The sequence below is a fragment of the Haplochromis burtoni genome, unplaced genomic scaffold, assembly GCF_018398535.1.
Source record: "Haplochromis burtoni strain Fernald_Lab_line unplaced genomic scaffold, NCSU_Asbu1 Contig_52, whole genome shotgun sequence".
NCBI lineage: Eukaryota > Metazoa > Chordata > Actinopteri > Cichliformes > Cichlidae > Haplochromis > Haplochromis burtoni.
In genome coordinates this window covers 496437-510286 of record NW_024582413.1, presented here as the reverse complement: position 1 = coordinate 510286, position 13850 = coordinate 496437, and the positions used below count along the sequence as shown (strand labels likewise).

General features: G+C 41.8%; 1 protein-coding gene across 3 annotated transcripts in view; it reads right to left on the bottom strand.

Moving 5' to 3' along the window:
- Positions 1–285: 285 nt before the first annotated feature.
- The window catches only part of mpp3a (membrane palmitoylated protein 3a), a 22586-nt gene continuing 9021 nt past the window's right edge, over positions 286–13850 (bottom strand). The window contains exons 2-20 of one of the 3 annotated variants that reach the window (XM_005921868.3): positions 12695–12757; positions 12459–12577; positions 11129–11206; positions 10679–10759; positions 10316–10453; positions 10097–10178; positions 9071–9156; positions 8814–8888; positions 8199–8395; positions 7394–7458; positions 6544–6564; positions 5622–5663; positions 2960–3025; positions 2143–2298; positions 1943–2023; positions 1765–1858; positions 1573–1681; positions 1210–1338; positions 286–870 (exon numbers count right to left, since the gene is read on the bottom strand). In XM_005921868.3, the coding sequence (XP_005921930.1) occupies positions 691–870; positions 1210–1338; positions 1573–1681; positions 1765–1858; positions 1943–2023; positions 2143–2298; positions 2960–3025; positions 5622–5663; positions 6544–6564; positions 7394–7458; positions 8199–8395; positions 8814–8888; positions 9071–9156; positions 10097–10178; positions 10316–10453; positions 10679–10759; positions 11129–11206; positions 12459–12577; positions 12695–12731 (1836 nt within the window). In that variant the 5' untranslated portion in view covers positions 12732–12757 and the 3' untranslated portion in view covers positions 286–690. The remainder of the gene's footprint in view (positions 871–1209; positions 1339–1572; positions 1682–1764; positions 1859–1942; positions 2024–2142; positions 2299–2959; positions 3026–5621; positions 5664–6543; positions 6565–7393; positions 7459–8198; positions 8396–8813; positions 8889–9070; positions 9157–10096; positions 10179–10315; positions 10454–10678; positions 10760–11128; positions 11207–12458; positions 12578–12694; positions 12758–13850) is intronic. The other 2 variants (XM_005921869.3, XM_005921870.3) reach the window with 2 other exon arrangements.

The window sequence follows — 13850 nt, the reverse complement described above, 5'->3', positions numbered from 1 at the left end:
AACTCAATGTAAGAGGGTAAACCTTTAGGCTGAGGGGGCCAAAATAACTGTTTGGAAGGTTGCCACTATGTAAATCTATATTTTCTGCTTAACATCCAATTTTCCTGAAGGTTTATTTCTGCATGAATGAAAACTTTGCTTTTCCTAACTTTATAAACTCTTTCCAAGCTTAACAAATACTTTTTTTTTTTATCTATTATTAAGCTGGGGGGTTTGTTTTGTTTGTTTTGGCCAGTCTAAACTGTGGAAATCTTTTGGAGAACCTGTTGAAAAAATATGGGACTGTTTAAAAAAAAAAAAGAGAGCAGTACCAAACATTTAAAACTACAATTTCCATACTTGTCTTTGAACTAAATAAATTGAAATCAAAACCTGAATAAATATGACAAGACAAAGTAGTGATTGTTTGAGGAAGTAAGACTGTGACTTTTGGGCTAATTAACCAACCTGCTTTAAAACTGAGGTATTCCTCTGACATCATTCTCTCCCTTTGGTGCCACGATTTTTGGCTGACTGACCAGCCCTGTAGCATTCAGAGGACTATGTAGAGGAAGTTCAGCAGACTCCAAGGCTGGCCAGCAGGCCTTTAGAGAAGAGAAGAATATCAGCTCTCTGGAGAGGACCAGTGCAGGGTTTGGTGAACAGACTGTGAAGTTCTTCTGGAACGATTTGTGGAGGGCGTTGGTAAGCTTAGGTCCGCACCCAGCTGAGAGGCACCCAGAAGGACTCTCTCTCCAGCCTCTCCAAAATACCTCGCAGTTCTGCACAAGCACTGGCCGAGTCCTCCTTGATCAGGACACGGTCCACTAGGTGTCCATACTGCTGATCAATCTGAATGGCAGACTGACGCATCTCCTGGAGGTCTTCATCCTGTTGAAGAAAGGCAATTAAAGAATTTTCTTTTCTTTACAGTGGATGTTGTGGATTGATAGTGTCCTTTGAAAAAATATGCTAATATATATTGATGTTAGTGGCCATTTTCTATCTTTTGTGTCACATCAGTTTTGCACTGGATTAATGCTCCAGGAGTGATATTCTATAGTACATTTGTATAATGAGATTGCTGCGTATTTACAAAGCTTGTGAGTTGATAAGAATTGTGCAATACTTTTGATTTATTAAGCAAAAGAATGCATGACAGGCCCAACTACATTTAAAAAAAAAACTTTTAACAGGACGTCTGTTACTGCTTAGAGAAACATGGCTCACTGTAATGCGGCCATGCTCGCCCCCTCCTGGGGAGGTGGCTGCACTGCGACGACGTCTGCTCTCAGGAACACGAGGCTTGACGAATATCACATAAGGCTTGAACTCCGATGTCCGTAGCCTCTTTAGAGCCTGGAGTAGTGGAAGGTTTACATCAAACAGAGAAAACAGAGGTCAGGAAGGAGCTGGGAAGAAGCAAAGTCAACAGCTTGGTGAGCAGGCCTGACATGACTGCCTGCCCCTGCCCACTCAGGTACTCAGTAAAGTGCTGCTGCCTGCAGACTAAGTAACTCATTGCGACATGTTATGACAGTGGATTCTTTGGATGAACATTAAACAGGATGTTCTCTGTAATGTGACCCTTACCTCAGGCTGCACATCTACTATACACATCTTATTCTTGGCCTGCACAGAGCGGATAGCCTCGATACTGGTGCCGTATTGGTTCTCCTTGTATTCACCGTGCTCTATGAACCTGTGCAACAAGAATTAAACCTTTTCTTAAAGACACAATAAACCAAACTTGCACGACTCAACATGGATTCAACGGAAACATACTTGTTGTTCAAAACATCTGCATCAAACTGCTGTTTGGTGACAAAGTGGTACTCTACACCATCCTTCTCATGCGGCTTCTTGGGTCTGGTTGTATCTGTGGGAACACAGGAGTACTTTAGTGATATTTCTAGAGTTTTGGCGATTCATTTAGGCAAGTGTAAAATGTGGAGTGACTCACGCGGTACAGCTACTGCATAACGATGTGGGTTTTCAGCAATCACCCTCTGTTTGAGTTCATTAATTCTTGCTCCAAGAGAACCTTTCGGAAACAAATGGTGAATATACATGTGAACAAAAGGACAGCATGTTGTAACACAAGTTGTAATCCACTAGATGTCGCCATCATCAAAGGAGTCCTTTTGTGCTTTTCAGTCTTACCAATCAGAACCACCAAGCGGGGCCTTTCATTTGGCCTCTGCTGATAGCGGGTCACCTCCTCATAGGTCAGGAACTCTGGTTCTCCAGGATCAGAACCCTCTCCTGATGATCCCTGCCTGTCTTTACGACTCAGGCGGAAACTCCTCCGCAAACCAGCTACAGTGAGGTCACAGATGGGAAGGAAGAAGAAACAGAAAACAAGAGGTCTTTGGTCAGATGTACGACAACATTTACTAGTGCACAGCAGTTTGATAAAGTTGTGGACAAACACCTTTTGGATAAATTAAAGACCAACCCACAGATCATGCATTAAAAACCTTTGTATAGAGTGCACATGGATGAATATAGATCTATCCTATTGAAAGTGCAAATAGTTAAATATTTGATATATAATATTATATATATATATATATATATTATATATCAAATATATTTAATATATCAATTATAATATTTGATAGTGTGAGATATACTGTAAGTAGAAGCCAATTGGATGTCATGCTTAAACTAAAAATTGGATCACATGCAGCTGACAGTAAATATATTAGGTGAAAGTCTGTTATATTACATATTTTGATAATTTTCGCATTTAAAAACTGATTTTAGTGACCCAATGTAAATACCATTTTGCTTTTATGTATTAAGAAAAAGCATGCTGCTTTCAACAAGGCTACAGTGCTGAGGCAGGACAGACAGGACAACCTGGCCCTGGGAGACGCCACGTTAAAAGGAAAAGACTGGATCTCCCATGATCAGGACTGTCTGTATCCTCCCCTGTCAGTGATGTGTACCTGCAGGAACGAGCCGGGCACTGTACCTGAATAAAATTCCCAGGAAAACACCTGGCCACAGGAGGGCGCCACTGCTTTACACTTAGGAGAGACTATAACTGGCGTTAGAGCATCACACAACCCAGCCTCACACCTCCACACAGGGTGAACAAGCAACAAACGTGCCTGGTTGAGTGTGCAATGCGTCCAACGCAGCAGGGCCCTCGTGGGTGGGGAGAGGATGGGGGAAGGGGTTGATTCTGAGGGTAGGGGTAAGCAGTGCACCAACCAGAGCAGCAGGGACAGTTAGTTAGATGCAGGGCAGGAGGGAGGGGCAGGTTTAAGGGGATCCAAACACTGCAAGGTGAAGGCGGTGGGGGGAGGGATGAGAATGGGAAGGGTTTAACAGCTCCAAGCAGGTTAACGGGAAGCACAAATACTGTTTACTGAAGTATTTTGTGTTACAGTGAGAAAGGGCTGTGTTTAGATCGCTCCTTGTTGTCACACTTATTACAGCAGCTCACAGGATGGGGGAGCAGATGAGGGGTCAGGCTGGGTTAAAGAAGGGTGAGGGAGTGAAGGTCAGCGGAAGGCTAAAGAGCACAGGAAGAAAATTGGGGACTCATTTTTTGCCCTCTTCCAAAGCGTAACGTTAGTAAAGATTGCTTATTGCAACATACCTTTGGCCTAGTTGTCCATTTAAATACAGTAAGCAACATTTTATAAACTACTTTGTCGTTAGCTATTAGATTATTTTATAGATTTGTATTATTGAACTATATGCTACACATTAGCCAGCTCAGTATGCTAGGAGTTCATTTATACTTATATCAAGTAAAAAAATCTTTCTCTAACAGTTTCAGTATTTAGTGAATAATAATAATAATAATAATGATAAAAGTAATAATAAAGGCAAGAACAAAACCAGCACATTTGTTGAATTTAAGTCCTACTGAAGTAAAGATACAGTAAAAAAAATAAAAGTTACACAATTATTTTTTGCACTACTTTTTTTTCATGTTATGTCAGTGTTACATTTGCAAAAAACACTCACCGGCCACTTTGTTAGGTACTCTACTTCAACTGGTCGTTAAACCAAATATCTAATTGGTCAATACATTTTGGCATGTTGACGTGCTCAAGACGACCTGCTGAAGTTCAAACCGAGCACCAGAAGGGGGATTAAAGGTGGTTTGAGTATACCAGAAAGAGCTGATCTATTGGGATTTTCTCACACAACCATCTCCTGAGTTTACAGAGAGAAAATATCCAGTGAGCTGCAGTTGTCTGGGACAAAATGTCTCGTTGATGCAAGACGTTAAAGAAGAATTGTCAGACTGGTTTGTGCTAATAAAGCAACATTAGCTCAAATAACCACTCGTTATAACCAAAGGTATGCAGAAGCGCATATCTGAATGCACAGCACTTTTAGCCTTGAAGTAGATGGACTGCAGCAGCAGAAGACCACACTGGGTGCCACTTCTGTTAGCTAAGACCAGGAAGGTGAAGCTGGAAGTGACATGGGCTTAGTAAAACTGGCATCTGACATTAGGATGCTAAGGTCAGAATTTGGCATAAACATGAAACCATGGAGCCATCCAGCCTTAAATAAGGAGGATGGTGGTAATGTAAGGTTGTAGGGGATCCCAAATCTAATTTAGTACCAAATGAGCATCATTTAAACACCATATCCTCCGTCTATCCGCACAGTGTACACATCTTCTGGCTGCTTCCAGCAGCAAAACATATCATGCCAAAAAGTTGAAATAATCTAAAACTGGATTCTTGACCTGGCCTCCACTGCTCCCAGTTCCAGAGGCATTAGAGCACTTTTTTAGATGTGATGGAATGAGAGACTCACATCATGGAGATGCAGCCAACAAATCTGGAACAACAATGATGTGATGCCATCATGTTAATATGGACCAATATTGCTGGTATGTTTGCAGCTCCTTGTTCATTTTTATTGCCCTGAAGAATTAAGGCCAAAGGGGTCCAACCCAGCAATAGCACTAACAAAGTGACCAATGATTGTATGGATAAACGTCCAATTAACAATGTGCAAAAAAATCCCCCATCTGAATGTGGATTTTTCAAATTGTCCTTCCATGACATTGAAAGAGATGCTGTGGAAGCACAGTAGCTTGAAATCGAAAGTTGTGCTTTAAACAGCACCACGTAGCGAGCTGTTTTCTCTTTTTTCCTTCAGGAAATTTCTAACAAAATAATAACTTGTTTTGCATAATGTAGAACTGTACAGTCTGCACCACAGGAGCTGACACAGTGATGCATCCCTAAACTCTCTCCTAACTAATTATTCAGTGGAGTCCTCAAAGAGGCAACTCTGTTACTAACACCTGCTGTGAGTGTGAGACGGTACTTCCTACACTTTCCTTTGCCCTTCCTCACTTTACACTGTAGCAGTTAAGTGTTTCACTCACATGCATATCTACCGTCTCTTCAGCTATCAGAAATGAATCCCTGACCCTCATCTAATTTCTCAGACTGCTGTGAAAACCATCTTTTTTGAACCTTCAAAACCTTCACCCTTGCTCTTATCCCTCAACCCTGGCCCCCGAAGAGACAACCTTCCAAGCAGTTATTTTGGCCCCCAGCCCAAAGCACCCAGGGAACCAGCACACAGCCAGGCTGCAGCAGGCACAGAGCAGATAGGGAGAAGGAGGTGGAGAAAGATGTGCACACTCTCACCTATGTACTGTCCATTGAAATAGCCCTCACAGTCACAGTCCTCTGTAGGGAGGCAAGCAGGGAAAAGAGGGGGGTAAGCACAGGGTAAGAGACCTGGAAGAGTTGAGGAATAAGGGATGTGGAAGAGTTTAAGAAAGGGGTGGGCAGGCCATGGTAGCTGTAGAGGGGAAGCAGGGCCCAACGGGCAACAGGCAGGCAGGCAGACAGCAGGAGGAGAGAGTGGAAGGGCAGCCAAGAGATGATGAAGATGTGCTGTTAGAGGCAACAGCCACTAAACAAAGGCTTGATAAAGAGATTTAAGTAGAAGGGAGAGAAGAGAGATGGCTCTACATCTGTATGTGAGTCAGCTATGAGACAGATCTCTGTGTACACACACGCAAACAAGCTCTGTGTCCCCAAAGATGTGCAGCTTGTGTACAAACTGCCTATACAAACCCATCTGTAATTCCTAAGCAAAATGTGTGCTTTCTACGCTTCTTTAATAGACTAAAGGGGAACAGGAAACGTTCATGTAAAGACAAATATGGAAAAACAAAAGACAGATAATAAGAGGTGAGGTTGATGCAAGAGAGGGGTGGAGGTATTGTTCTATTCAACAATCTCTGCTAGACGAAAGTCTCCAGGGATGCTGTTCTGCCTGCACCTTACCTGATACAAAAGAAACACACACACACACGTACACACTCAAACTAGCCACACAAAGAATCTCTATTCTGGTCTGGTAACTAATGGTAGGAGGGAAGGAATTAAGCTGGAAGCTGTAGAAATCCCAAATGCACACCCCAGTAGCACACATGCAAGCTTTACACACACACACACACACACACACACACACACACACGAATATGCACACAAACGGCAATATTACTCTGTAGTTTGTGTTTGGTTGTTTTGCTGTGTTTGTGGCTGCACATATACCAACCTTTATCACATCCTGGATCATCTGATGCAGCAGTGAAGGGCAGAGTAACATGTTAAGCACGGTTAAAGTAAAAATTATTTTGTGCTGATAATCTCTAGGAACGTTGGAAATTTGTTACAGAGGAAAGCTAGTCTAAATTTAGGAGATTGGCCTTAAACTGACGTCACTCTGAGACGAGGAGGGGGACCCGCATGTTAAAGCCCCTGCTGGGATTGGGTGGAATTAATAAAGAGAGCTGGGGGAGTGTGGATGGAGGCTGAGACAGAAGAGACCTCGCAGGTTTGCTGCTGTGCAGCATAGCAGGGCTAGTTGCCATATTGCTAAGCTCTTGTTGTCTCCACGCAGCTCCCGCCTAATCGGATCGCCTGCAGCTTATGTGCCACGAAGAGCCACCGCTCACATCATCCACTCACCTGGCTGTTTACATGAATCCACTATAGTATCAACTGGAAAAGTGAGAAGCGCAGCATATTAACAGGGCTTTGTTTCCCACCGGACGACTGTTGTTACAGAGTCTGAGTTAAGCTGAATTTGCAGCCTGCTTACTGGCCAGATGGACTGAACATGAAAGAGATTAATTCATATGTGTGATCCCTCCCAGTGTCTTTCTTCCCCTCCAACTCTAATCTTTTTTTCAAAACCTGTCTACACTGCAGCATTTAGGGAATGTACAGTTGATACTAATGGCTGTGAGAGTTCTAATTAATAACCAAAAAAAGGTTAGAAAAATGAAAGCCAGTGAAAAAATATAATCACAGTAGAGAATGGAGAGCTGATAGTGAGAGATAGTGTCAGTCATAAATTGTAATTATAAAAAGATGCACTGAAATCCTAGGAAGCAGAAACTTACAGAGAGACTTTTTAGGGGATTTTGGATTCGGGAGTGTGCCCATTTTCATCCTGTAGGCCAGTCGCCTGGGGAAGTGTGCAGCGGAACAAAGAACCAGAGACGATAAAGGCAGAAAGAGAGTAAGCAAAAAGTAAGGGGGGACTGTCAGGACTAAAAGACGTGAATCTGAAAAGGCAGAGGAATATACAACACATGGATGGATGGCTTTATTATGAGGGCAGAGACAAATAAGACAGCAGTTTGCACATTTTTTGTGCTTACTTTGTGTTGCTGAAGAGATTGGACTTTCCAGCAAGAAATGGCAACAATCACTACAAAAAGACATCTGGGCCTATTCAGTAATCCATCCCTGATGAGCAGACCTGAGCTCATGCCACTTTTGTTCAGTGACAATCAATGTAATCCAGTTTTACCCTAATCTGTTTGTCCCAAACATGAAAAAAAAAACAATTTTAGGTAGTTCTGAACCATATCTCTCTCAGTGTTTAAGCTATGGTTATTAATCCACCAGATGCTGCGGTGTTTGGCTGGAGATCAGCTGAGATCATTTTAAACAGCAATTTTGACACTTAGAGTTTTAGCGCATGCCTATTCAAGTCAGAGTTTCAACTAAATTTATTCCACAATGATCTGATGCTCTATCTAATCACAGTTGACCCTTTAAAGTGGAACACATGAATGTGGATTTAAAAGATTATTGTCTGGGTAAAATAAATATCCGTGGTGTATGGGTGAACCGTTCAGCTTCTGTGACATCAGGCTCATTTTAATTGTGAAGACAAGACCTTCTTCTAAGCGTTCTTACCTCTCCTGAAACTGTTTGGATGGGATGAGTCCAGCACGCAGGTTGCTGTCTCCCACACGCTTGGCCTGCCACCAAGTGGGGTCATCCTGCGTCACAACCTGAATGATGTCTCCTCGTTTAAAGGGAAGTCCCGCCTCCTGGCAGGGTGTGGCCTTGTCTTCCAAGGGGATGTAGTCAAACAAGGCTCTCATATACACCTGGAGTCAAATGCACAAGGTGGTGGAAACACCATATTTTAGAGTTTAGAGTTATCTGAGCAGAGTGTGCTGGATGTAAAACACAGGGCAAAGTGAGAAGGTGATTGTACCACAATTATATTTAAAAATTTAAAAATAATATAAATATTATTTACTGAAATTAAATGGGGTTACCACAGGGTTACCATTTTTCATGTTTTATTCAGTGTAAACAGTCACTGTCGTTGCTTAAATGCCAAAAACCACATTTGAAATCTGCTTGGATTTGGACTTTCAGCAGTTCACACAAAGACTGAATATTATGTAAATCGTAGCGCAATAAAAGGTGTTTTGTTTTTTGTTTTTTCTCTCCCTTGCACACTCTGAATACTGAGTGCACATCAGAGGAAACCCATCCATCCATCATACTTTATCTCACCTTGCTCTCCTTCAGCCGGTCCTCCTCTTTAATAGCGGGGATTATCTTTAGAGTGATGGAGCCCTGGGACTGGGACTGGATCACAAATAAACAAGAGCACGGGAAGATTATGACTGCATCCTTACATTAAAGACAAACACTGAAATATAATACGCTTAACTGTCAACTTGCAGTGAACTTTATTTTTAATGGATAAAAGACATTTGTTTTTTTAGTGGAGTTATTCCAACATTCACATGTCCTTCTGTCCATCTTACCAACAACTGACTGATTTCATCAGGCCTCTTGTGGATCACAGAGACCCCGTTCACCTCCCTCAGCTCATCTCCTACATGCACCAAACCTGTGAAGAGCGTACACGCTGTATGAGCTGGCAGAAACATCAATGATGTTCAAAGAGACTTCAGTGTGCTTCCCGGGTCTGTGGGGTTTAGCATTTGTATCTTAAGATCAGTGCTGTTGTTAGATCCTCAGATACGAGCAGCTTCTGTCCTCGGCTGCGATCTGTTTATCTGCAGCCACAACAATGCGACCAAAGAGCACGAGAGAAGGGGGGTCGATATATTTCTCCCTCAGGATAGAAGCACAGAGCCCACGATATTATACTGATGAGCATTTTTTCATCACTTGACAGCAAGAAAAAAAGATTACTCACTGCTTACTTTCATTCTGTAGTTTATATTTTCCTGGTGTAACCACTGCACGTTGTACACGATGACTTACTAATGAAGAGGTTTTTGCTTTTCCAACAACTGTGCTGAATGTTTTGTCCTGATGCAATCTTTCTACCAGAGGGTTCATTAGAACATCAAGTTTTCTTGGCTTATTTTAATGAAATTATTTATCTCCTTCTCGCTGGTTGCAAGAAGAAAAATGAAGCCACACCACTGTAAAAATCAGGAGGTTCTTGAGGCATCATGCTGGCTCAAGGCTACGCTACATTACTGCAACAGCAGTTTGGTTTCATGCTGGGCCTGTTTTTCTTCATGACAGTTTCCCCTTTTCTGACTATTAAAAACAACAGAAACACAGCAAAGAGTACACTTTTACTCAATTGTTGGTTTTATAAAGACAGATACTGACATCATTTATAAAAGTAATTCTTCTTCTTGTGAATTGATTGTTGATTAAATATATAACGTGATAGATCTTTATTTGAAAATAAAAATAGAGAACCTTTAAAAAATGCTCTTAGTTTCTCCCCTGATAATCATATAACATCCTCTTGCTCATAGGCTGGTACCACAGATATACAAGCTTTTAGAAAATGAACAGCATTTTACCACTTCGATCAGCTGCACCTCCCCTCATTATCCGAGCCACTATCACTGCTCCAGTGGCTTCGTCACGCCTGATGGTGGCTCCCTAGAGTACAAAGAAGTAACAACTCCATTAGCAGAAGAGGCCAAAGGTCTCCGTCCCATAATCCCTTCCTGTTTCATCTGCTTCTCTTGAAGGCTCTCTAGTTTCATTCCCACTCTCGACTTTACGTCACAACTCACCAGAGGTTCTTTGTTCTTTACCAGCCTGACAATCTTTACAGATTCCTCTTCCAGATCGTCCTCAAAGTCGTCCGGCAGCGGTGGCAGAACAGGGTCAAAGTTCTTCTGAGCTACAGTGTCATGCACTGACAGAACAGCCTGATGGGACAGAAAACATACATGCTGAGATTACAGTGCTGACGTTCAGCTGTCGGGAAGCACACAAAGCAGTCTGACATCTGCCAGAGCTTGTGAACTGCATCAGAAATGAATTTTCAGTTTGATATGAGTGCAAGTGAAACAACCCAGCACAACAGGAGGTGAATGAAATAAGAGTTTGTGTGTCACTGCCATAAAATCTCCACTAATTGAAAATGTGTTTACCTTAAGATGAGGGGAAAGTAGCAAATTCAGCAGCTCCTTCTCCTCTGTGCTCATCGAACCACTCTGTAGCTCCTCTGCCACCTGCCAATCCCAATACACATGAACTCTGGATGTGTATACTAGTAACACACACAGTTTATTGTAGAACAACAGAAGACAGATTCAGAGATGCAGAGTGGGAAAGATAAGTGGAAAGCACCTAGGGTCAGCAGTTTGCTCTTCTGATAACTGGTGAGAGCAACAGGGCAGCAGGATATGGAGTTTCATTAGAGGAGCACTGGGATGATTCAGCACTTTGAGAACATTAAAATTCACTTTTCATACCCACATTGCTTCTCTGTCGGAGCTAACTCATGGTGACTGAATGCTGTGCCCAAGTGGAAAAGTAATTTACAGTATGTGTGTGTGTGTGCGTGCGTGTGTGTGTGTGTGTTTGTGTGAGGAACTTACATCCTCTGCCAGAGAGGAAGCACTGTGGAGGACAGGTGTTGGGCTCTGTCTCTCATACTGTCTCAGCTTCTCGTGAATCTAGGAAAAAACACAATCAGTGTATAGAAGGAAGAATTTTAATAAAGTGCTGCATAGTTAGGCCAAAAGGTGAAGTACAGTAATATGATATTCCATAACATGTATCAGCTTCATGCCATTCTTTTCCAACAGCCACAAAACATAAGCATAAATCCGCTGGCCTCAAATCAACTAGATATAAAAAACAACAACAAATGAACACAGCCACCATGATTGGTTCAAGTTCTGAACCAACTTGTCCAAGGTATCCATGCCCTAAAGCAGGGGTGGGGGAACTCCAGGCCTCAAGGGCCAAAGTCCTACAGGTTTTAGACATGTCCTTGATCCAACAGCTGATTTAAATAGCTAAATTACATGTCTTGAAGTTCTCCAGAGGCCTGGTAATGAATTAGTCATTTTATTCAGGTGTGATGACCCAGGGTTAGATCTAAAACCTGCAGGACACTGGCCCTTGAGGCCTGGAGTTCCCCCATCCCTGCCCTAAAGTGTACCTTGCTTTAGCCTTTATGGAGGTCATAGATCAAGTGAGTTGGATCCTTTTACCAAGTACTTTTATACAACCAAAACAGTCACCCTCTGTATGTCAGTAGAAAGAATGGCTAAAAGCCAGTTTGATGCACTGCATTATGGGAAACTATGTCCATCTTTTATCTACAGTCTATGGTCAGGGTACATAATCCTGACTATTCCACCCATCAGCTGTAATATTTTACAAGTAGAATGACCTACCACATCGAAAGTAAGCCAAATAAAAAAATAACTGGTATATGATTTTGATTCAGACTGAATGCTCATATAATTGAGATCAAATGTCTTCAGATGCTTATTTTATGTCAGGAGCATACTTCCATGAAGAGCAGACCTCCGATGAAAGCTGTGTGATCTGGTTTTATTTCCAAATTCTGCACTTTTATCATTGTGCACATCAAAATGATCAAATTTTAGGATTTGTTTTGAGTTTTGTTTTGTTTTTATAAAATTATGCCATCTGTAGACCTATAGACAGACTATAAAGACATTGGGAGCATTTTGGCATGATGCTACTGTAGTTGCACTGTTTCACAAAGAAACTACTAGATACCAGTTTCCTGTTCCATGAAATCAGGTAGTCATCCAAAAAAAAGAAAATAAACCTTTACTGCATAAACAAATAATAGATGTTTCAATTTAGAAATTAGTTATCCAAATAATTATATTACAAGTTATCATTTGTAAAGCTTGAACCATCCTCACAAGAATCATAATTCCTCACCTTCATCAGGTATCCCAAACTCCTCTCACTGAAGACATCTTTGAGGAACACCATGTCCTCTTTGTGGTTGGCATCTGGCCGCAGCTGAGAGGTCAGCAGGGCCAACGTTTCATGTAGCCCTGCACAGGACATGAATTAGAAAATCCATCATGTATATTAGCATGAACAGATGGGGCACAGCTAGCCTTGAGCAGTATGGACAGTATGTGTTGAGCATCTGCGCTCGCTTTTCTTACCCGCTCCTGCTGTGAGAACCGGCATGGCTTCTTTCATGGGTCAGTGAGGTGAGGAGGGGAAACCTGGGAGGGGAGAAAATATAAGTAGTATTTCCTCACACTTCCACTTGGACTCTGGCGGTTGCTTTCCGAGAAGTTTCATTGAGTGATTAAAAAAAAAGAATTTCTTTCTTCCTAAAAAAATTAATGCAAGGGTGTGTTTGTGTGTGAGCATGTAGGATTGACGTACCTAGAAACCCATGTTTGGTAATTATAGCTGTACTTCATCCTCTTTTCTACTTTAAGCAATAAATCGGGGTTGCAATTTCCATTTTGCAGTGTAGTTACCTCATCTGTGAATGTGTAGGTGTGGATCTGCACGTCTGCTCGCATTATAGGGCAGTACTACTAAGATAAACAGTCACTGCTGGTACTATTAATCACACCGACTCTCGTTAGGCTGTCTGAGCTTGTGTTGGTATGTGTGAAACGAGCAGAGTGGGATACTCTGGCACAAACCTGTGTGAAACAAGCAGTGTGTCAAACCTCTAAGGAAGAAGCTGCTGATACGAGGACTCGAAGGGATGCCTATCACATATTTACAGTACACTATGCTGTTGTAAATCTGTCCTCCTTGCTGCATAAAAAAGAGCCACCCTTCCTTGCTTGAAGGAATAATTTCAGTGATATACAAACCAAAAGCCATCTATTGTCACAAGTCTTTTAATATAATTCAGAACAACTGAGGCTTATTTTAATTAAAAACAAAACAAGCAGTGCTTATCCCAGTTTGTCTTGAGGAATTTACCATCATAAATGAGACAGATGAGCGCAACAACTTTAGTTGGGATTCTCAGGGCTAAATGAAAAGTTAAAGTAACAAACGAAGGCAGCACTCTTCAGTATTCAGACCTGTGAGTGACTCAAAGATCTATTTAGTGTAAGCCCAGCACAGACTGCTGCATTATTGCAGTCCCAGCCAATCAATAACTTTGTCACTTGATTCAATATTCTCCATATTTCCTCACTTGGAAACCTGGATCAATAAGAAAAAAAAAAACAAAACAAAAAAACCCCACAGAGTCACTCATGTCACACTGTAATCTGATGACAGAACAACAGAAAACTGCAGCAAAGCCAAAACCGCAGTCTGTGGCTAAAACATTAACAAAGAGTA